Genomic DNA, 24000 nt, shown 5'->3' on the forward strand with positions numbered 1-24000 from the left:
ATTACATGTATAAATTATTAACTTAACAGCTAAATTATTTACAGTCTTAATTATATTGCAGCTGTAAGGTCGGCGCTGCGTTCGCCATTATTTTATTAGAAAAAAAAATTCGCTATAAAATTACTTTCAGTGGCGCTACATTGTACCAGCGGAATTTTTTTGAACTAACATTCCATTCTAAGTTCAAAAAAATCGTTGGAAAAAAAAGTGTAGTAGCACTAAAGAGGCCGTGGAATGAAGTCTCTATGCTTCATTGAAGCTAATTTGGCGGGAAAGGAGCTGGGGTGGATGACCTACAGGATGTTGTCGACTGCGTGGATGACTCCGTTGGTGGCCGGGATGTTGTGGGTGACCACTTGCGCGTTGTTCACTTTGATGCGACCTGGGAGAAAAAATTAGTTTTTCAGTATGAGGGAGGTTGACAGCACATCATCTAAACCACAGTCTAAATACTGGGATCTTTATTTCGTCTCGTTAGTATCTGTCACGTACTATTTTCATCAAAATTCAAGTCACATGTACACTACAGGCCATCGGCATTGTTTACAGGCGGTAATGGTATACTGGATTTATTCTGAATAAACTGTTTAGCATTGAGATGTTTATCAACCTTGGATTCAGATCACATAAATATTTACAAGCAGATTTTATCTTCCATGCATTTATGTATGTACTGAATTTGAAAGTTAATACTTTATCCATCTATTGTACCGTATCCACGCCACAATATTGCTCGTAGTGGTTGCTTCATATCCAGCAGATAGCTGAAATAATACTGATCTTGATTCTTATCAGAGTTCTTCTGTAGGGTCAGAGGCTTCGTCTTCCATAGAGTTCCCGAACCTTATCGCCACGCTGCGCTCTATCAAATATCTTTTACCAATGTAGACGGTCTTGACAAACGTAGCTGAGAACGCCTACCTCTCTTCTATTCGTTCGACTTACGACCGAAGAAAATGCTGCAGGGTTGGATGAGAATTAGTTGAAATCATCTCTTACCAGAGTTCTTTTGTAGGGTCAGAGGCTTCGCGTCCTTCATAGAGTTCCTGACCTGGTAGTATCTCATATGCTGGCGCTATACATACAGCATAGGACGCCTACCTCTCTCCTGCTCTTTGGACTTACGATCTAAATGCTGCAGGGCTGTTGCAATGCTTCCTTTGGGGAGCTTGCATGCAGCAATGGTGACATTAGTTGACATGAAACATACCTGAGTTCTTCTGTAGGGTCAGAGGCTTTGCGTCCCTCAAGTATCTCATATACCGGCGCTATACATACAGCATAGGACGCCTACCTCTCTCCTGCTCTTTGGACTTACAGTCTAAAATGCTGCAGGGCTATTGCAATGCTTCCTTTGGGGAGCTTGCATCCAGCCATGGTGACATTAGTTGACATGAAACATACCTGAGTTCTTCTGTAGGGTCAGAGACTTCGCGTCTTCCATAGAGTTCCTGAGCTGGTAGTATCGCATGCCAGCACTATACAGAGTGCCAGGCAGCACGTGTCTCGCTACCAGCGCGCGCGCAGCGGCCTTCTCAGCGTATCGCGACAAGGCTACTTTTGTATTATGAATTATAACTTAAAAAATTTTAGGAGTCTCGACAAAAGTAGCGCAGGGGACCTACCTCTTTTCTACACGTTCGAATACGATCTTGAGAAAATTCTGCAGCGCTGGATAAAGAGAGAGAGATCGTGCTTGTGACGCTCCTTGTGGATGTTTGAGTCCTGCAGTGAATTAACATTATGTCAAATTATGCTGATCTCTCACCAGAGTTTTTCTGTAGAGTCAGAGGCTTCGCGTCTTCCATAGAGTTCCTAAGTTGGTAGTATCTCATGCCAGCACTATACAGCGTGCCGGGCAGCACGTGTCTCGCAACCAGCGCACGCGCAGCGGCCTTCTCAGAGTATCGCGACAACTCGTTGGGCTGAAGTCGCGCGAACGCCGCGTCGGTTGGCGCGAATACTGTGTAGGTTTTGCTCTCTGAAAAGAAGTAGGCGTCTTTGAAAATCGATTCAGTGCTGCAGCGTTCAGTTTTATGCTTCGTTAGTATCAATATTGAATACATTCTGATTTTTTAAGATTAGTTGTTAATATTGCCTGCATGTATTAATTACCTGCAAGAGTTTCGGCGAATCCACTAGCGTATATCGCCTTCAAAAACGTGGTGAATCTTCTGTCTCTGTCAGCCTGCAAGGTCTGCACGAGGTCACCAACGGGCAACGGGAACATTACTCGGTCCACTGCGTGCGCGATACCCTGGAATTTGGTAAAAAAGAAAGTATAAACAATGTGATCTTTTCATTGAATCAGTGACGTAAGAAATTGGGCAACAGATTTTATTTAAGAATAAATGCATTAGGTATTGAAGCTAGATTACCTGCGGGATGTGAATGTCCTTCTTGTCTTCTAAAACTCTTGCGCCATTGATAGTTGTGACTCGAACCTCGTTCCATTCCACATCGTGCATGTCGTATTGATTCACTCTCAGTTGGGTGCCAGCAAGAGATACGCCAGTCATCTCGTCTTGAAGAGACCCGATGTCAAAGGCGCCTGGAATCACGTGGTGGAGTAGCAGCTGAAAGTACAGGTTTGTTATTAGATAGGTCATTGGAGAAACATAACTATAATTTATGTTTTAAATGACTTCACTTACTCCACTTAATAACCGAGGATTGTCCCGGAATTTCTCCTCGGCTCTATCAGGACCTCCAAGTTGTACCAATAAAGTCCTAAACGCTTTGTCAGTCGGAGCGAAGATCGTATATGGACCAGTCTCATTCAAAATTGTGTCCAACCCTGACTGGCGCAAATATTTTGCTGTCGCAAATAATCCATTTTCTTTTAGAATTTCTACTAGACCAGGGTTAGACTGTCTCGCGAAACTCGAATGAGAGTGTCCTAGATCAATGGTGGGGGCGGCCGTGCTTGATCCTATGACGACTAAGTCCTCAGGAGTTGGTCGATAAGAAGGAGTTGTGCTTATGATCGACGAAAACGTTGAGCTCGGGAAAGATGTTTTTGTAGATTGGCTGTGACCGATTCTGTTGATCGTGAAATCGTGGTTGGGCGAGCTTGAATACCTTTCCGTCGTCGTTATGCTTCGAGTTGACGGGGAGAAAGTGTGCGTGGGAGATGGTGAAGTTGCGATGGACTGTACGGACGATCTGTAAGTGTTAGGTGCGAGTGTGGTATGGGTTATGGGATTAGTGTGCCCGACAGTACCGTGACTGGAAGCAGTGACGAAACTGGAGTAACTTGTGGGATTTTGCGACGACTCGGCGATGTAGTCCGTAGCGTCAGTGGTAGGGCTGGAAGTGGTCGAGCTAAATATTGCGTTCGATATCTTTGTGGGTCCAGGTAATTGAATCTCGCCCTTCTTTATTTTGTTCAAAATATTTTCTACCTCAGGACCTTCCTCAGTCTGTTGGCCGTTTGCTTTGACACCTTTTACTTTGAAAGAACCATCGTCTTGCTCTTCTAGAAATACAAATGTTACTTTCTTTTTATTTTGAATGGAAGAAGGAATTTTAGAGACTTCTTCAAGTTTGCCATTATCAGACTGTTTGATTAGTTCGAAGTTAGCGCCTGGTGGTAAAACACCTTTCGTCAAATCGTCGAATGAAATTCGACTTTCTTTGTGAGGTTCCGGTGTTGCTGATGCTGCTGATCCGATGTTGCTGCTGAGCTGGGATAAATTTGATCCATCAGCTACTATAGCTCCTTTGGGTATCAAATTCGGATTCGTTGTCCTAATTACTTCGAATTTCTGGCCATTTAGAGAAATCTCCCGAGATGTAAAGTTTTTCTCATTGAAATCTTCTGGGTTTTCTGCTAGAGCTACCTTGAGTTGTTTCAAGATGTCTGGTTTCTGGAGTAACGCTACACTTTTTGCTCTTAAGCTGTCGTCAAAGCCTTTAGTCTCACTCTCTTGAAGCAGGCTCTTGATTTCGTTGTATAATTTTGCCTTGTTTCTGTCTTGGGGTGGGGTTCTAGGCTTAGGTTTTTGCCTTGGCTTATATCTTGGTGCTGGCGCTGGAGTAGTAGTCGTCGTCGTAGTTGTAGTGGTTGTTGAAGTGGTAGTGGTCGGATGATGCTTCTCATACATCTCAACGGCTTTTCTGAACAAATCTGTTTCGTGTGGCATAATTGGCCTGCGCTTATTATCTTGAGTTCTGTAAAAATCATCGTAAGTCTCTGTTGTTGAGAATGTGGGAATGGTTTTCGTAGCCTGCTTACTAACGAATTCTTCGTGAAGTTTCTCCACCTTCTCCTGTTGTTTCTGTTGTTGCTTTTGAACGAACTCTTGATGCTTCTGTATGATCCGCTGTCTCTCTTGGAGCTCTTTAAGCTTTTCCAAGTTTTCCTTAGATTGCTGTTCGAAGAAATCGTGTATACGAGTAGACTCACCGTTGTTGAATAAAGGATTTTGTCCCAAATTTGATTGGAACTGCAACTGAGCGTTATTCAAGTTCAGGTTCTGTGGAGCTAGGTTGGGTGCCGGCTGAATCGTTATAGGGCTGGGCTGGCTGAAAATAGGTTGGTTTTGCCCAGTTGGAACCGTGGGGAGGAAAGCCGCTTGCGTTGGCCTCTGACCACCAATGTTAACTGTGTTCCCGTGGAGATTGGGGTTTTGATTGAAGTTTGGTGCATTTTGTGGCAAAGGTAAAGGATTACTTTGGAATGTGGGCAGCGTCGGCTGTGGGAGTATATTCTGAGCTTGGGGGAGGGGTCTTAAGTTTTGCTGGAAGTTGTTTTGTAGAATTGGCTGTGATACGCTCGGTGCTTGCGTGAATTGGAAAGCATTGTTGTTGGGGAGTGGGAGGTTGTTTTGGACACCGATGGTGGGTAAACTCTGGCTGGGGATGATGTTGTTGAAGAGTTGAGGGTTAGGTTGCTGCACAAAAGCTGGTTGCTGTTGCTGTTGGAACTGGGGCTGCTGGAATTGAATAGGGGTGGGCGTGGGGCTGCTGAGGATCCCAGACTGCTGGAAGTTCTGGAGAGGCGAGTTTATCCCGAATCTCGTCTGGTGCTCATTGAAGCCTGGGTGTCCGAGCGACACTTGCCGTCTTCTGTCGTAGTCATTTTCTATCTGAAAAGAAAGAAAAACCTTCATTAGACGAATAGATCAACAATATTAATACCTACAACACTGAAGTAAATAGGTACCTATAGTTATTGTTCAAAAACATTACAACACTGATGTAAGTAGGTACCTATAGTTATTGTACAAAAGTAACATTATTACTACATTATTTCTAGGCAGTTTATAAAATCTGTATGTTTCTTCAGCATTTTGAAATGTTAATTCAATAAAGCACGTTGAATAGACTAGAAATCTAAATAATACCTAATAGCCTAAATTGGTTTTTGAGTAAAATAGACATGAAATGACAGCTTCAACAAACGTTACGTTACTAAACTTTTGTCCTAAAATGTTCCGCGCTCAAATATTTGGAACCTGCCTATTCAATTCCAATAATTAAATTTTAGGCCATAACAGGCAATTGTCAACACCGGAACGAATTTTTAATTTACAAAAGTCTATAAGTAATAAGTAAGTAATATCGTAGACTTATTATTATTCTGTGGTAATATTATTAGTTTTTTACATAAAATGTGCAACCTTTTGTGAAAACAGTTTTAGATTTCTGCAATCTAGCTCAGACAGACCTAAAGAGGTTAATTATCCTAACCTAACTACATAAATGTTTATAGTAGGTACCTAACAGGCAAAAATAACAGCTGATATCCTCTTCATCGTCAATACTAACTTCATTGGTTACTTCAAGCCCGTTCTTTTCCTATTTTAATTTTCAAGATGTCACACGATATCGGATCAATTAAACTGATCTTTAATACGTTCATTATCACTCGATGACCGCGAAATTTTCCCTGCGATGTAGAGCAGACGCAACGATGAATCTAGATTAGTGATGTAACGAGTAAAATGGTAACGACATTTTACAAAATGTTTAATGGCAATTGATAAGTCGAGAGATATTATTGAGTAGGTAAAGAACAATAAAAATGATAAGTATAAAACAAGAGTGCTAAGTTGGTTTTCGCTGTTGAAACGAGACTGCTATTATTATTATTCTGTCTAATGTCTTCAATGGTGGGAATTTGAAGCACACTGGTTTTCCTAAGCCGAAGACAAGGGCGTAATGTATTTCAGTGAAAAAAGCTGTCATAAAAATAACACGAAATAAAGCTTGTAAAAATACGTAAAAAGGTCGTATTTAAGCTGTATTGTTAATCTCAAATAGGTCCAAAAAGAGACCAATAGCTGAAGCTGCCTGCTTCAGGTAAACTTCAGCTTCGAATTCTGCAATATCGTACTCGGAATATTTAAAAAATCTCTCAATCAATAGCGAGACTATCGATATTTCGGCATCCCTGTGCGAATCTGTCAGGCCCGCGGGCGCAAGAATGCGCTTTCATGAACGCAGGCGTCACGCTGCGCGCGCAACGTGGTCTAGTGTGAAAATAACATGTCCATTGTCCAACCTCGACCACATCGCGTCATGGTTTACACTATGTGGTACATACTATATGGTAATGTGACAATAATGATTTATTGTTATGCCGTAGCTGCAAAACACCTACAAATATAAATCACTAGCTTTCCGCCCGCGGCTTCGCGCGCTAACTACATATTTTACGGAACCCTATTTTTTCCAAAATAAAATTTAGCCTATGTTACTCCTGGATAATGTAGCTTTCGAATAGTGAAAGAATTTTTAAAAACGGTCCAGTAGTTTTTGAGCCTATTCATTACAACCAAACAAACAAACAAAGTTTTCCTCTTATAATATTAGTGTAGATTAAAGATTATATCTACGACAAATAGCTCATAGTATTTCCACAACTTTTCAACACCGATTAATGTCAACTAAATAATAGTTGTTTGCATGAAATTCTTTCGAGAAAGTCACGATCAAACTGGAATGTTGTTATTGAGCCATGTCTTATTTTGTTTGCTATAAAGGTACATGGCCAATTTAAAGTAAACGTGATAAATGAGCCTCTGAAAAGTTAACAATTTGCTTAATGGCAAAGCAGCGTATCATGTTCAAATCGCATTACGCAGAACAGAAATCGTCCAATTAAATTGGACATTGATACATACATATAACATGACGTCCATTAAAATAGCTGAGGCAAATATGAATTAGAGGGTAAGATGGCAGAGTTTAGAGTGAAATCAAACGGAGTATCAATGATTCCATCAGATGCGCATGAGTGGGCATCAACGTGTCATTTCCATTTGGTTTGGTAGTAACTAATCGCGTTAAGAAGACAAGGCAGTAAAGACAAAGATACAAGCCTATTGATAGCAAGAACGCCGATCCGTTTACATGAAGCTCATAATCGTGTTATATTGATAGGTTTGCTCTACAAATCAATCACTTAATCAGGTTAGTGATGTTCAGTTCTTGTGTGCTCATTGCTGCGTTGGAGTTATTTCATGTTCATGTTTTAATGTCAATTCTATCAAAGCTATTTTTCTGATGTTACGTTCAATTAAGAGTTAAAAATGCAATTTTTATCCACTTCGACCAAACAGAAGAATAGTCTTGACGTCCCAACCGTTTGTCACACAGCTGTATATTATTACCGTGCAGCTGTCTAGCATTGAAATGTCTAGGGTTAGGCTGAAACTCAAACAGCCAAACAGGCAAATCTTATGTGTACCTAACTTTCATGGAATTCATCTGATTCACAAAAAAAATAGTTCCACGACTTCTGAAACCCATCTACTTCAGTTTTTTTCACGCGATAGGCAATCGCCGCGATCACATTAGCGTATCTCGCTCATAATATTGTATAATCATTTTCTCCGACACGAACCACACCGGTATGTGAAACGAATGATTAGGTAAGATTTATTACTGCGCATTTATGACCATTTATAGTTTGTAAATCTCTTTCTACCCATTTGACACTGGAAATAGTGATTGTGGAACATTTTTTGGGATCTGCTTGTTCACCATTCGCATGCACATCTAAGATCCCTAGAAAAGGTAGGGATTTCACTCATAGTTAGGCATACTAAAATCCGGCCTGTTAATAGGGGTGTAATATTTGTTTTATTTACATACAAAACTAAGTTATTTCTTTTTGTTTACCTTGGATTAGTTTAGCCATAAACGGTTAATAGAATCATCAAATCTTTTCTTAAAGGTTTTAAGTAATTACCTTTGTTTGTCACCTGTCATCCGCTTTGCAATGGAGGGAAGTCGAACCTTAATTTCGAACTCCTCCTATGTTCTTCTGATTAATTTCGTTGCGGGTCCAATGACAGTTTAACTTTCCCCCGGGACAAACTTGACCTTCATTGGTTGGGTTTTTGTGGCGGTCAAGCTGTAGAATGTAGATCCTGGCTACACAGGAGTTGCAGTGGTGGGAACGAGAGGTGGGAATAGTCCCGTAAACGGTTAAAATAATTTAAAATATTTAGGTGTGAAGTTTAACGAGGCGTAGGTTTTAAAATATTACAATACATTATTCATCACATTACCTCGGCAAAGCATATTAAAATGTAGAGCGGCAGACGTCATATTTACTCGTTTAAACATATTATGCATAACTCTAAAATATAAATAATTTATTTTTCATAATTTCGTAACGTCTCAATAGAACTATGAAGAGTTTAGTAAGGTAGGTACCTACAATAGATAAATTGTACATTGTTATTAGAGTATTTATTTATATCTACTCTGTTAGATACCTACAATAGATAAATTGTACATTGTTATTAGAGTATTTATTTATATCTACTCTGTTAGATAGATCAGTTCACATCTAAATCTCAAAGGTGACTGACTGACTGACATAGTGATCTCTATCAACGCACAGCTCAAACCACTGGACGGATCGGGCTGAATTTGGCATGCAGGTAGATGTTATGACGTAGGCATCTGCTAAGTAAGGATTTTACAAAACTCCACCCCTAAGGGGGTAAAACGGGATCCACGCGTACGAAGTCGCGGGCGTAATGTGTAATTGCAATCTTATCAAGGACAGAACTCTGGAATATTAATCATAATGAATGACGTGATACACAATTCCACTGTACTTCATTACGCAACAAGATGTCGAGGAAAGTTGTCCGCGAAAGGACATTAAAATTACAAGCGTCCAAGTTCGAAAGTGGACTTTCATCGTTTTGCGGAAACAACGCGTTCCGATTCACCGTGCGTCTGCTTATTCCTAGAGCCAGGACGTGAGACGAGAGATGACGAGAATTTGAAAGCTTATTGACAACTGTTTACGTAAACACCAACAGTTTATTTATGTGCAAACTCTCAGGTTTTAATAATATCGTGTTCAATAGGTAACAGTTGAACGCTAACTAAGAGTAGGCGCACACCGTTGATTTTTAGTTGGCCGATAGTTGTGCCCGATTTTAATTTGTATGAAGAATCGGCCAAATTGAATCGGCGTAGTGTGCGCACTCCCATACATGCCCACACTGATCAACTGCCCGACTAAACTATCGGCCGATGAAAAATCAACGGTGTGCGCTTACTCTAACCGTTTAAAAGTTAACGAGTTTTACGATAGGTTGTCTAGTCTAGGTGTCTGATTAGATCGTAAAAATAAGAATACATTACACTCTTCGATTACATAACTAAGTATAAATTGAATAATGGTCTAGATCCAAAATGAACGCTTGTACTTTTACCGAGACTGACGATTTTACAGGTGTTTAAATTGGAAATACGTTTTGGTGGTACCTAATCAACGAAGTTCAGCAATATGATCATTGATCAGACGCTACGGCGCACAGTAGTTTGATTTTAAAAATAGGTGGACATACGATCGAAAGTCATAATTTCACCGAAACAAAAATTGTTTTGGATAGCATTTTGAATGCTGATCAACATTTGTCATTATACATTTTTCGATAAAACGAGCCTTTCATGCTTAAAAAAAATATGACAAGAAAATTTGTATGGAGAAAAATCATTTTTATTTTTTTTCTGGCTACTGTTACAAACTGTAGCGGTCAAACCTTATGTAGTCGTAAGTACCTATGGTGCCGAATATTACTACATAAATACTTTTTGCGGGCACGCGCGGCGAAGCGAGTAATGGACATGCAAAATTTTAAATATTTTTATTTATGGATTATTGATTTTAATGCACTTAAAGTAATTATTAATAGAAAAATATACTTAGTCTAACTTACTACAGCCCCCTATTACCTCATTTCACGCCAAAACCTTTCAAACTAGAACCTACGTTTGTAGGTACTAGGTAGCCTAAGTCGAATATTGACAATAAAATATTCACTACTAGTCTACTGGTTATGGTGTAAGGTAGATTAGGTAGATATCTACCCTTTACCTAGCTATATACCTACTTCTTGGCACTTATAATACCGACAGACATGATTAAATAAGTCTTCAAGCAAGAACCCTTGACTTCAATGGTTATGAAAGATTTTTTTACTTTCTAGAGTAGTCCTGAATAGATCCTTAAATCATTTTGACTGTCATAATCGATTACAGTAGGTAGCGAGATAGTTTCAATTTTGATAGAACTGTAATAATTTCCAGTTCTTCTGTTGAATAGTCTTGTACTTTCGCAAAAATATTCTTTTTTTTGGCTTCTTTAAAGAGGTGTGAGTTCCTTTCCCTTTATCTTTTTAAAAAGATAACGTACATAACACCTTCATCAAGTAGGTCACCTTCTTTTCAAACATAAGGTTTGAAATATAACACCTTTATCCAATCATCAAACTGAGAAAAATCTGAAATCCGACATTAATCACCTTCTTCCATTCATGTCTTCAATTATTATCTTCGTTCGAAAAAAAATCAAAAAAGATATTTTAGCCTAATTCACATAACTTGAACAGAGTGTTCAAAATAATCAAAGACACTCACATACTTACTTTTTCCGAAAGAATCCAATAGGCAGTTATGCAGTACACCAAAATGTTATCACATTATCTGCATCATGTATCAGCAGTTTTTGTGTACGTTAGTTGGCATATAAAACTATAGGTAGATGTGTACATAATGGATCTGCAATACGGCTCGGAAACGTGACCTCTCAATATAGGCCTTATAAATAAGCTCAAAATTGCACAACGTGCTATGGAGAGATTGTTCGATGTTTATTTACGAGATCGAATCAGAAATGAGGAGGAGATCCATAAACGAACTAAAGTCGCTGACATAGCCCAACGGATTAGCAAGCTAAAGTGGCATAATACGCAGAAGTAATGGCCGATGGGGCAGCAAGGTTCTGGAGGCCACGTACCGGAAAGCGCAGCGTAGGACCCACAAGGTGGATCGACGACCTCATTAAAGTAGCAGGAAGGCCCTAGATGCAGGCCACCACCAAGCGGCCATTGTGGAAATCATTGGGGGAGGCATATGTTCAGCAGTGGACGTCCTAAGGTTGAAATGATGATGGATGATGAATAATGTGTGGAGGAGGGTTACGGATATTCCCATTTATGATGGAATTATTCGACTAACTTGAATAAAGAGCCATAAAAATGTATTGTTTACTATATGGGTTGAAACTCTTACTGAACCCACTACCTACTGTAATCGATTATGTCAGTCAAAATGATTTAAGGATCTATTCAGGACTACTCTAGAAAGTAAAAAAATCTTTCATAACCATTGAAGTCAAGGGTTCTTGCTTGAAGACTTATTTAATCATGTCTGTCGGTATTATAAGTGCCAAGAAGTAGGTATATAGCTAGGTAAAGGGTAGATATCTACCTAATCTACCTTACACCATAACCAGTAGACCAGTAGTGAATATTTTATTGTCAATATTCGACTTAGGCTACCTAGTACCTACAAACGTAGGTTCTAGTTTGAAAGGTTTTGGCGTGAAATGAGGTAATAGGGGGCTGTAGTAAGTTAGACTAAGTATATTTTTCTATTAATAATTACTTTAAGTGCATTAAAATCAATAATCCATAAATAAAAATATTTAAAATTTTGCATGTCCATTACTCGCTTCGCCGCGCGTGCCCGCAAAAAGTATTTATGTAGTAATATTCGGCACCATAGGTACTTACGACTACATAAGGTTTGACCGCTACAGTTTGCAACAGTAGCCAGAAAAAAAATAAAAATGATTTTTCTCCATACAAATTTTCTTGTCATATTTTTTTTAAGCATGAAAGGCTCGTTTTATCGAAAAATGTATAATGACAAATGTTGATCAGCATTCAAAATGCTATCCAAAACAATTTTTGTTTCGGTGAAATTATGACTTTCGATCGTATGTCCACCTATTTTTAAAATCAAACTACTGTGCGGCGGCAGCTAATTGGAATGTATGATGACAATTATATTTACAAGGCCTATGCGCATAGTTATTTGTGTTAATAAGCTCAAAGAGGAATCATTTATTAACCTTACGGATCTAAAGCTGAAAAAACATGTTGCTTTCTTTGATCAATTATGATAACATAACATAATAAACCTCTTATGTCATCGTATCAGTATAATTCGCGACGGAAAGCCGCGGCGGCATCTACGCGTGCGCAGTGAAAGTACAACGGCCGATAACAAGCTGTCAGTAGGGCGAGCTGCGGCTGGTTATATTCATAATTTGCATAACTATTTTCTTTATTATCTTTACTTACATACTTAGGTAGTAGCACATACGAGTAGGTATAAATAAAGTAGCTACCGCAGTCTGTGCGCTTAGATCTTTTAAACTGCAAAAGATTTTAATGCGGTTATTCAGAAATAGGTAGAGCAAGAGGAAGGATTTTGTGTGCGATGCCGGGACAGGTAGTTAGGAATAAACACAAGATAATGCATACCCACCAGTCGCAAGGGCAGCTATTGGGTGATGTGGGGCTCTCCTTTCAGGAGGGAGGGCAAAGGTTGCAAAAAAACTGATGGTGCCATCGGTGAGCCATATGGTCTGGAACGCGGGACATCACGTCACGTCAAGCATTCGTCCGATTTAATTTACCTATGATTTTGTCCTGACCACTGTCACACATCCTTGGGGTAGGTAATTCGTTCGATTAAATTTACCTATCATTATGTGCTGAGCTGACCACAGCCACACATCCTTGGGCTACATTGTTCAACAATCACAATTTTTAAAAATAACTTTAAAGGACAATGTCAATGGCTTAAATTAAGATTTAAATACTTTCTGTTGATAAGTGTAACAGATACCGATAAGGTCAGACTTAACGTTTAAGGGTAGTAACTACTTCGACAATCACTCGTAGATATTATTGTATTTTACACTTTAAGGGGCTCTACGTAGTCAAGTAGGTACCTATACATTACATTTTGTCAAAGCCCTAGGTAAAGCATGACACAATGGCGTTTGGCCATCTCTCTGAAGATCACGGCTATGACGTCATACATCTAGTCGTGGGTTCACAGCACGACTTGAGTTCAGCACAACCTTTCCACTGCGGCACGAATTCCGGCGGCAGTGAAAGTACTAACTTGATAATAGAAATATCTTTACAAAATGCAGTCTGTTATCAATTGAGTATGATTGTGTAGATTATTTTTAGCGGTTTTCTAGTTAATCATCCAATCAAATTATTACTGAAGATTCACAGTTTTACCCAAAACATCTCTATAAGATGTTAGGAACTCGTTATATGAAACACAGCTTTACATAGATGAACATGAGGACTCCAGCTAAATCTTAGTATCAGATATAGGTAGGTCTCGACCTTCTCCTACTCCTCCTACAAACCATATAAAACGTAGCTACCTTCCTACACGGGTACAGGTACTCTTTGGTTAACTAATAATTTCTGCCTTCTCCTACTGAACCTTTTTATTAATTAGGATATCGCTTCATGAAATCTAATTGACCAAACGATCATGCACAATTTCTGGAGTTTCGAATAAACAAGCATAAAAAATAGCAAATCACCTTCACCAATTCACGACTGATCCAAAAACAAACGCTGTATCACGAAACCTCAACACATAGTGTGAAGAATCAATCATCGCTGTGCATGTGAAATACTATCTGAGATCAATATTTCGCACTATACGTGCATGTACGCGAAATGCGCACGTAAATGAGCCGTCTAGCAACGAAAGCTGGTTGCAACACATGAGATGGATAGTGCTAACAGTAACTAGTTACTAGGTAGGTAGGTCTAGATCAGTCTTTCCCAAAGTGGGCAATAACGCCCCCTTGTGGGCGCTGCAGGCTTAAAGGGGGGCGGTAAGAGACCCAGAAAAAAATCGGAACGTTGTGTAGAGGCTTGGGAGGCGTCATCTACTAGGAGGACTCTTAGACATCGATTGAGTACAAAAATGGGGGGCGCTAAAAAATAATTTATTCTCAAAGTGGGCAGTAGACTAAATAAGTTTGGGAACCACTGGTCTAGATAGTCTAGATTTGTCGTTATGCAATCTCGAATCTCGGTGCAGTCATATCGGTCTCTATCGTAATTAATTTAGAGTAGATCGAGTGATAAAATTTACATAATTTGAAATTGGATAGATGTGGGACAAACGGATATGCAAGTTCTACGCTTAGAAAAAAAGAAAGAAAAATGTTTATTCAGTATCATCGACAGTTTAAGACTGATTAGGTTAGGTGTTCAATTACTTGTTGCATTTTCATTTACTTCTGTGACATAGGTAGCTTAAGAAATTTTATCTTTTCTCATCACAATTTTGAAAAGCGTAGTGTAGCGCACTATAAGCATAACACACTAGATGCTATTATAGCACGTTCAGCGAATAAAGTGAATATTCACATTAGCATTGATCCGAATTTGTACCTACCACTATAAAGGGATTTTACTACACTACATAAAAAGGAATGCAATTTTATTATCTCCAAGAGGTGCACACTCATTGAGAGATGCTATGAGCGGTAGAGTTTCGACTCTACCGACTTTTCAAATACACACGCAATAACACAGAATCATTTAATTGTTGTCGAAGGACTGTACTAGTGTGGTATAGAGTAGGTATAGTCAGCGTCAAATACTCGTACGTCTGCGAGCAGACTACTAAACACGTGATCCTATTTAATATTGTCACCCTGTATTACTGTGTTTTTGGCAAATAAACGTTATGAATTTGAATTTGAATTTACTCGTAGTTCGTGACACCCAAAGTAGCCAAAAAGATCGCAACACGTTTTTGTTAAGGTTGTGTTGTCAACTTTTTGACCGTTTTAGGTGTCACGAACTTTTTAATGCTGACATCATCATCAACAGCCCTTTACAGTCCACTGCTGGACTATGAGCCTCCTCCACTATAGTGGAGGGTTTTGCCATAATCCCCACGCTTGACAGACGGGTTGGAGATCGCAGTTTAAAATTAATGCTGACAGTACGTATGAAACGCAAACATGTCCATTGAAGTAATATTACTTTTACTACGTAGTACATTATAACTCAATGAACATGTCGCAGGAAAATGCAAGTGACGTCATCGAAGTTTGACACTTTCCAGTAAGATCCGCATCTGTTGCAACGCGATGCGGTGTCGCATTGCCGCCCAGTTACGCAAAAATTGCGTCTGGGTCCTATCTAAGGAGATACCTACTTCGTTCAATTGCCGAGATGCGGTTTCCAACGATTTCTGTTGCACAATCCTATTAGTATCTGACTATTAGGCCGTGCCGACTTGTGACACGGGAAAAATTGGAAAAGCTATAATATTAAGTACCTTCTTAATTTTTTTATCGAATAATTTAATAATTCTTGTTTGGAGAATAAGTACTCTTATCTTTCTTTTCATCTTTTATGAACATTTACAAATAAACTTTTTTGAACACACATTCTGAAATTGATATTACCTAGGTAGGGAAGTAAATGTAGACCTTATAGATATTTCAGGATCGTGAGATTCTGATTGCTGATTTGACAATTAGCTAAATTCTAAGGCTGAGTTGCACCACCTAATTTTATCGATAACTTTATCGATATCCGGTGCTTTTCGTATGGAGTTTGACAGATTTTTGAAGTTTGTCAAAGTTAAAGTAAGATGGTGCAACTCAGCCTAAGTGAAAAGTACCTAAGTTCCGCACACAAGTTTAAAAAACTCAGTTAGAACTCCAGAATCAAAATGTTTCAAAAAGTCTGAAGTTCAGTCATAGGATATTTAAAAAAACGTTAATTAGAGGTAAATATCATCACTCCACAATGATTCAAAGATACGTGAACAACTAAAAAGGTGTGGCCCATTTCACCACCGCGGGATGCGCAGACGCCGCGCGCGGGTGAAAGCCATTGTCCGCTGCACGCAACACGTAATTATCGTTTATCCATAACTTAACGGGCACCTGCTAAACGCCACAATAAATACGTTTTATAAACCTGTTTCTTATTTCTTATATACTAATATTATAAAGCTAAAGAGTTTGTTTGTTTTTACGCGCTAATCTCAGAAACTATTGGTCCGATTTGAAAAAGTCTTTTTGCGTTGGATAGCCCATATCGAAAGGCTTTAGGCTATTATAACATCACCCTACAGCTAATAGGGGCGGAGCAGTAAAGAAAAATGTTGCAAAAACGGAAAATGTTAATTATTCACACTATTTTCACGCGCACAGCTAGCACGTAATTACTACCGAGGAAGAATCTGCTCATGAAGAAATGCTTTTGTTTTTGTAATTTATACAGGTTTGTGAATTTAGTTTTAATTTTGTATTACGTCGTGTGATATTTCTCACGGTTCAATGTAGCTTCTTCATGATGAGATTAAATCACTCGGATCGATATTTTTTGCTTCCTTAGACATGTGTATCGATTATTTGATGTTCTTACGAACTACCATACAAAGACAATTTAATTGTACTGAACAATGTTGATTTTTCTTAATTTACTGGTTTACCGATTGTAAATAATAATATTAACTACTTAAATAAAAAAGTAAATGTGTGAAAAGTAAATATTTGCTGTTATAACAACGAATAAGGAACGACAGCTTATTATGAGTTTTTTATCTCGAGTCATTTCCATATTGTTTTTCACAAGTCATTAATTTTTATCATTAATAAAAGCTAACAATAATTCTAAAAGTAAATTAATGACCGGGAAGTTGTAAAATAATTAAAGTGGAAAGTAAATGAAGACCCGTCACATGGACCCGAACTCGTCACGTTCGTCACGAAATGGGGAAGTGATGAATGTGAGTTAATGGGTCGAATCACTATTTGGTTGATTACTTCATCGATCAGTGACATTGGTTTTGTTTCGAGGTAGACAGCTTACTGTCCTGTTACTATCCGCCCTTATCTTATAATTTGTAATTTAAGTGTCTATGGGCGACGGTATTCACTTACCATCAGGTGATCTGTCTGCTCGTTTGCCTTCTGTCACGTAAAAAAAAAAGTAATTATAGCTTTTGCCGCGGTTGTGATCGTGTTTTCGGTCACTGTCACTTAATTTGTAATTGATTACCAAAACGGGACTATTCCCACCTCTCGTTCCCACCGCTGTAACTCCTGTGTAGCCAGGATCTTCAGCTTGCTTTGCTTGACCGCCAATAAATAACCAACCCACCAGAGAAGGAAAGTTTGTCCCCGAGGGAAAGTAAACTGTCATTGGACCCGCAACGGAATTAATCAGAAGAATTTATTACCAAAAGCATTATAGGTCATTCGTTTTTATATCGCCATTATGAAAAATGATTCATCTCTAAATACATCCTTTCATCCCCTATCTCTATCAAAATTAGTACAGTGACTTTTACTGTGGCAGGGAGAGTTACTTTTATGTTTGTAGTATCCAACAAAGAATGTACCTTAGCTGGTCCAATTAAACTTATCTATAAAGTTTTAGTAGATTATAAAATTATTTACCTAGGTCATTGAAGATTAACAATTATTACAGAATTGTAATTAGTTATTTGTCATTTAAATATGGTAGGTATTTAATCATGGAAGTACATAATTAGATGTATCCAGTACTATAGATTGCGTTTGGAATCGTGATTACATATCACGCCCGGCAATCATTAACGTAATAACATAAATTACAAACAAAAATAATTACTTAGTTGTTATTAATTTTCCAAATGCCACCAATTTCACTTAAGTGGTTGATTTACCCCTTCAGAATCACGCAATATAATTTTACATAAAAGTTAGAATTAAGTAAGTAATACCTAATTATAATTTTAATTATAACTATAGTATGAGAAATATCTAGTATTCAAAGTTCTAAATAAACTTAAGAAACATGGTCAAAGCTTAAACCTTTACCATAATTTCAAGTCTCTACAGAAAATTTTCCCCCACTGAGAATCAAAAGACCTCTGAGACTTCAGTTTAATCAAGATTTTTCTGATTCATACTATCCCAAGGTCAGAGAAATGAAACAATTCTGATCTCATAGACCACACTGCACTTTCTAACGCATTATCCATTGTTTGGAGAAGAGTGTCAACTTGTGAGCGACAACGCGTAATGCTGTTTCATTTTACGTAATCTTCATTTACAATCGCATTTCATATTGTGATGCTAAACAGTAGCGGCGTAAGGGGGGGGGGCGGTGGGGGCGGTCCGCCCCGGGTGCCAAGCATCAGGGGGTGACATAAGTCGCGCATATTAGTACTCACTGGCAAATCTGCGGTCTATATCGGTACATAACCCCAAAATCCTGGGGGGGTACCAGGGGGTGCCATAGGACTTGTGAAGGGGGGTGATCGCCCCGGGTGCCAACCTATGCTACGCCGCCACTGATGCTAAAATAAATCTTATTGTTTGTTTGTTGTTCCACAAACCTTTTTATGAAAAGGTAGGGTCAGTGGAAGAAGTAGAGATGAATCAATATCCTGGGAGATGGCGTAGGCTTCCAACTGTCGCAAAAATAAATTGAAAAGGTGGAAAAAGACGTTATGGATTGAATGTCTAAAATATCTAAATAATAAAATAAACAAGTAATAGGTAGGTAACTACTTCAGCAGGTCAGAAGCTTCAATTAATTCTTTTTAATTAATCACATAGCCGTTGGTAATTGATGAGTTCATTCACACGTTATCAAGAACAGCTTAAGAGGGATTTCATTATCAAAGAGGTTCGTAAATTGAAGCTTTTGTCATTATTACGAAACTAAAAAACTTACCTGCCTTTGTATTTCAGTTCTGTTTTTTTTTCAGTAAATACCTAGCATTTAAATTATGAAGTCATTATTCAAATTCTATTGTTGCAAAGATTTAGTAATATGGAAAACTTAGCTTAAACAAATATGAGTCAAGCAAAGAAGCAATCCATTCAACTGTGAAATAGGTGATTAAGTTATAAAATTATGGCGAATATGTTTTCTAATGACTGTTGTAATTGCCTTTGCAAATTGAGCAGTTTGCTCAAGTGAAATAAATATTAGCAGAAAGTGGATACGTGTAACTTTCGTAACCATTGTTTACTTTAGACTTCGCTGCTTGCTTGAGCCATGTCAGACAAACTAAGTACATAGTAAATTAAGAGATACTTGTTGCAGTAACTTCTGTATATGCTGCTCCAAAAAGGTTACCAGTAGTTAGTTAATATTAAACTTCTAAAGAGAGTAAGATTTTCTGCCTGACATGGCAATTTCTACTAAAGGATCTGAATGAAGAGCAAAGATATTATATAGAGCTGACGCTAACAGTAATTTTTCGATTATTTTTTATTGCATTAGGTATGCCTGACCTTCGGACATCTATGGTGCGGACTGTAACAAGTAGGACCTCCATAATTCTTATATCAGACTCGGGATATCCTATTTGTTCGTATGTATCATACGAATTAGGGTAGTTATTGTTACACCAAGTAGTACCTACTTAAAAAGTAAAAGTAATACGTGACATGATACTCTAATAACACGGTGTTATAACAATAAATTGATTTGAAGTCTAACGATACATACCTATTTGTAACATCAACAGACCGTGTAGTCATTTTGTGTGAGACTTGTCTTAGTTTAGTTAGGTAATGCTTTTGGATTATCTTATTTATTTTATATAGGATGTCCCTAAATTAGCACGTCACAATAATACCGGAGGTAATGGGCGTAATAAGACGCATCGAACAAGCCTAATATGTCCATTGTCCATAGAAAAGTTTCCTGAGTTTTGAGACATGACCAATTTTAGTTGTTTTCTAGAATGGACAGTCTAGGCGCAGACCACCGATTTTTAGTTCGCCGATAGTCGGGTCGGGCTGTTGATCAGTATGGAGATGAATGAAAGTGCGCACATTACAGCGATTTGGTATCGGCCAATTCTTAACACAAATTAGAATCGGGCCCAACTATAGGCCAAATAAAAGTCGGTGGTCTGTGTCTAAGCTTAAAATAGACTTGATCGATGCGTCAGGCCAAGGTACCTCCGATGTTAATGTGACGTGCTAATTTTGGGACGTTCTGTACGTTGAAAGCAGTAAGAATAACCGAAAATTTTTGCATGTACTCTACCGAAAATATTATCTCATCATGGCAGTTATCACACGCGTCACAACACCCAGTCGAGAAAGAGAAAGGAACGCATGGGAACATTACGTCAGTAGTCAACCTATCGGATTGGATTGCTATCACTGATGCGTATGTGCATTGGCTTCTCGCGTCAATTTGTTCGCGTAATTTTATTGAAGTTTGACAAGTTTAGTTTTTAAGCAAATCCTACTACACTTTAACGTAGTTATCCATAGTGTTTGCATAGTGTGCTGTCTGCATATAACTATGGGAAACTTCTTCAGCTATTCAACCTGTTAATATTATGAAAATATATTAGCCTAAGTATACCAATGTGTTGGTTTGGTATCGGTAAAATTTATTAAAGTATTTTGTCTTGGCATAGGTCTTGAGTTACCTACCGCCTATTTTTAACCTTGATTTTATGTTAGAATCGGCAGCCTTGGGTCAAACTAGCCCAACGTGGGAAATTACATAATTTTATAATATGCCGTGCGTTTGAAAAATGCAATTAAGTTTTTCAAGTGTGAATTTCTGAACGATGTATGTTCATGAATGGCCCATTGAAACCGAGCTGCACTGAGAAACTTGTCAAGGATTGTATGAGTATAAACTTCTCATATTTTAATGTAGAATTCGAATGATTTATTCCGCATGTTTATCTAGCCTGGGAAGATATTTTGGGTATTCGGTCAAAGGGATTTTACAGGTATTAATTGAAATGCCGTATAGTAAACTTCCGTACTTCTACCAATGTCATTGATGATGAGAATGAGGAACTGTTTTTACTTAACCATGTACCTACTCAATTAGGTGGAAGGTAGGATCAGATCATTCCACAATTCATAGTATTTCATAGTTAGCTACAAATTAGATACAGCCTATGCATATTACCTACATATATATATTTCATGATATCAATATTTACAAGATCCTATCCTGAACAGAAGTTCAGAAATACATAACTAGCTTTTGCCTGCGGCTTCACCCGCGTGAAATTTCGTTTGTCACAGATCGTAATAAATTATAGCCTATATGTTATTCTGGGTTGTAAACAATAATATAATACTCTAAAGTTTCATCAAAATCCGTTCAGTAGTTTTTGCGTGAAAGAGTAATAAACATCCAGACATCCAAACTTTCGCATTTTTATTATTAGTAGGATAGGATGATAATGACATGTTATCTGTATGTCCCTCAGTTTTCTAACTGCTTTATAAGTGTTAAAAATCAAGAGGAATGTGTGTTTTTATCCCGGTGAGTGAGGTCTTGATTCGTAAGTGACAATTGTAGTTCTTTTTCTTACACCATTATTGTTAGTTTTAATCTTAGTACACAAGAGGTAAGAGTCTTAGCTATGATTAGTATAGATTCTGTGTTCACCGCCATAACGCATTCCATCGCTTCGCTCTACATACGTAGAGATGCGTGATCACTATTAACAAATACTTTTCCCAGCTTCATACAACATGTCGAAACATCTAAAGTAACCCCTAACTACCACGTATACCTCTAAAGTGCCATTATGAGCTATTTTGACTCACAATAAACTTTCTTCGCTAGATCATTTGCATAGCAAATGTAATTGAAATTGAATAGGCAATATTTATTGAATTATGGATGTCTAGAATAAAATAATCGATTCGTTTGTGAATAGGTGTCATTGAACCGTAATTGCGCATCTGAAGAATCTGTTTTTGCGTGCGCATTTATTTAATTGTTGTTTTTTCTCTTAGATCGTAATTATCTCAGAGCAATCCTAAATTTCTAAATGCGTATGTGGCGTGACGAATTGATTTTCAATTAATTCTCTTAAAAAACATCTCATAAAATTAAACGATTGTAAATAAATAAATTAAACACAATCAATTATTTCATCTGAAAGTGTCTAACAATCTCACTGACGTGTAGTCATCGGACCTAAACAATCAATTTTCTAATGAGCTTGATTAAATACACTTATAACTTATTATTAAGAAATACGGGTAGTTTATAAACTTACCCTCGGTCCGGTGATGGCGCAGACCGCATGCGCCAAAAGCAACAACTGAACGATGCCCCTCATGCTGCACTCTCAACAACTAGAGCGGCTGAGTATCATCACAACACACCACTGTCCAAATCCACCACCAGCCGGTACGCACACGATACCACAACAATCCAGGTCACTGGCACCTCACTAATTTGATAAAAAGAAAAAATTAAAATTTCAGAACTGTCAAATTTTGGCGGGAATGCGGTGACAGTTTTTTTTTTTCGCGTCTCGCGCACGCAGCGACAGACTGTTCGGCAATAGCGCGTGCGGCGGGCCGCGGTCCGTTTTACGACCCCTACTCCGGACGCCCCTACTCGATCTTTCGAAAGGATTCCCAAGCAGATGAGAATCGTTTAAGATACTGAGCTGTAATTGTGGGGTTAATTGAATCCCAACTAATATTATAAATGCGAAAGTAACTCTGTCTGTCTGTCTGTCTGTCTGTCTGTCTGTCTGTCTGTCTGTTACGCTTTCCCGCTTAAACCTCGCAACCGATTTTGATGAAATTTGGCATAGAGATAGTTTGAGTCCCGGGAAAGAACATAGGATAGTTTTTATCCCGGTTTTTGAAACAGGGACGCGCGCGATAAAGTTTTTCTGTGACAGACAAAATTCCACGCGGGCGAAGCCGCGGGCGGAAAGCTAGTATTGCATAAAACCGGCAAGGAATTTTTCTTCTGCAGCCTGTTGTTGTATGTTGACTCATTAAATACAAATGTGATAGGAAATTTTAACTTTGTAAAAGTGTTGCCTGAATAAAATATCAAAATTCACAAAATAGGGCGCGATAACAGTGGTAAAAGCTTTTAGCTAGGCTGTACTAAAATTCTCTAAGAAAATTTAGCTGGTTGCTTTGTTTTACAGTTTAAGAATTGTACTTTTTATTCTTAAAAAAATAAATGCAGGTAGGTATAAACAATAAGCCATGTTAGCAATATAAATGTCTAAATTAACCTAAATTCATAATATCAACGTAAAAAGCCAACATTCTCATACTAATCAGAATAGCTAATGCTTATAAAATTGAGCTCGCATATGTAATAAAGTGTAATAAGCTGTAATCATTCCATTGCGTTGAACGAACTTGCTCAAGTTTGAAATTACTTTAGTAGGGAATATCAATGAAGAAAACTTTTAATAGATTGCGAGGTAATGCTAATAAACTCCATTTGGCAAGCTTTGTGCTACCTTCCTCGAGTCCTTTTCACTTATTATTTTCTTTTAACTGGCTTTTCAACTAATAAAAATTGAATACAAAATCGCTTTTAGGTAGTTTTGTCTCATCGACACAATTATAGACCTTATCAACTCGCTCCTCTCGCGAATTCATGAAATTTTAATGAGGACACTAATTTCTAAATTAGGCGACATTAAACAAACTAGATGGATCAACGATTTGATGAACGTCGCGGGAAGTAACTAGATGCGGCTGCCCGCAAGGATCGGTCATTATGGAAATTGGGAGAGGCATAGAACGTCATTTGGCTGAAACGACGAAGCAAACTAAGAGAAAAAAGCTAGACATTCTCACCAAGGTTCCATTACGGGACGTGACGCATTACAGGGTATCTACCA

The 24000-nt window shown here is 38.2% G+C and overlaps 1 protein-coding gene across 1 annotated transcript; it reads right to left on the reverse strand.

The window, feature by feature from the left end:
* Nucleotides 1–166: 166 nt before the first annotated feature.
* On the reverse strand, nucleotides 167–22679 carry LOC135088067 (uncharacterized). The gene is made up of 6 exons (XM_063982949.1): nucleotides 22393–22679; nucleotides 2655–5090; nucleotides 2379–2576; nucleotides 2116–2257; nucleotides 1769–1981; nucleotides 167–382 (listed from the first exon to the last, which is right to left on the reverse strand). The coding sequence occupies exons 1-6, from the start codon at nucleotides 22453–22455 to the stop codon at nucleotides 294–296; spliced, it is 3141 nt and encodes a 1046-aa protein (XP_063839019.1). The 5' UTR covers nucleotides 22456–22679; the 3' UTR covers nucleotides 167–293.
* Nucleotides 22680–24000: the final 1321 nt, after the last annotated feature.

This window comes from Ostrinia nubilalis, chromosome 3, assembly GCF_963855985.1.
Source record: "Ostrinia nubilalis chromosome 3, ilOstNubi1.1, whole genome shotgun sequence".
Classification (NCBI taxonomy): Eukaryota; Metazoa; Arthropoda; class Insecta; order Lepidoptera; family Crambidae; genus Ostrinia; species Ostrinia nubilalis.

Excerpts from the sequence above, each read along its gene's own strand:
- LOC135088067 (XM_063982949.1), bottom strand. The coding sequence starts at position 22,455 with ATGAGGGGCATCGTTCAGTTGTTGCTTTTGGCGCATGCGGTCTGCGCC. Across the intron at positions 5,091-22,392 it reads GCGCCATCACCGGACCGAGG|ATAGAAAATGACTACGACAG; the intron begins GTAAGTTTATAA and ends CTTTCTTTTCAG. Across the intron at positions 1,982-2,115 it reads ATTCGCCGAAACTCTTGCAG|AGAGCAAAACCTACACAGTA; the intron begins GTAATTAATACA and ends ACTTCTTTTCAG.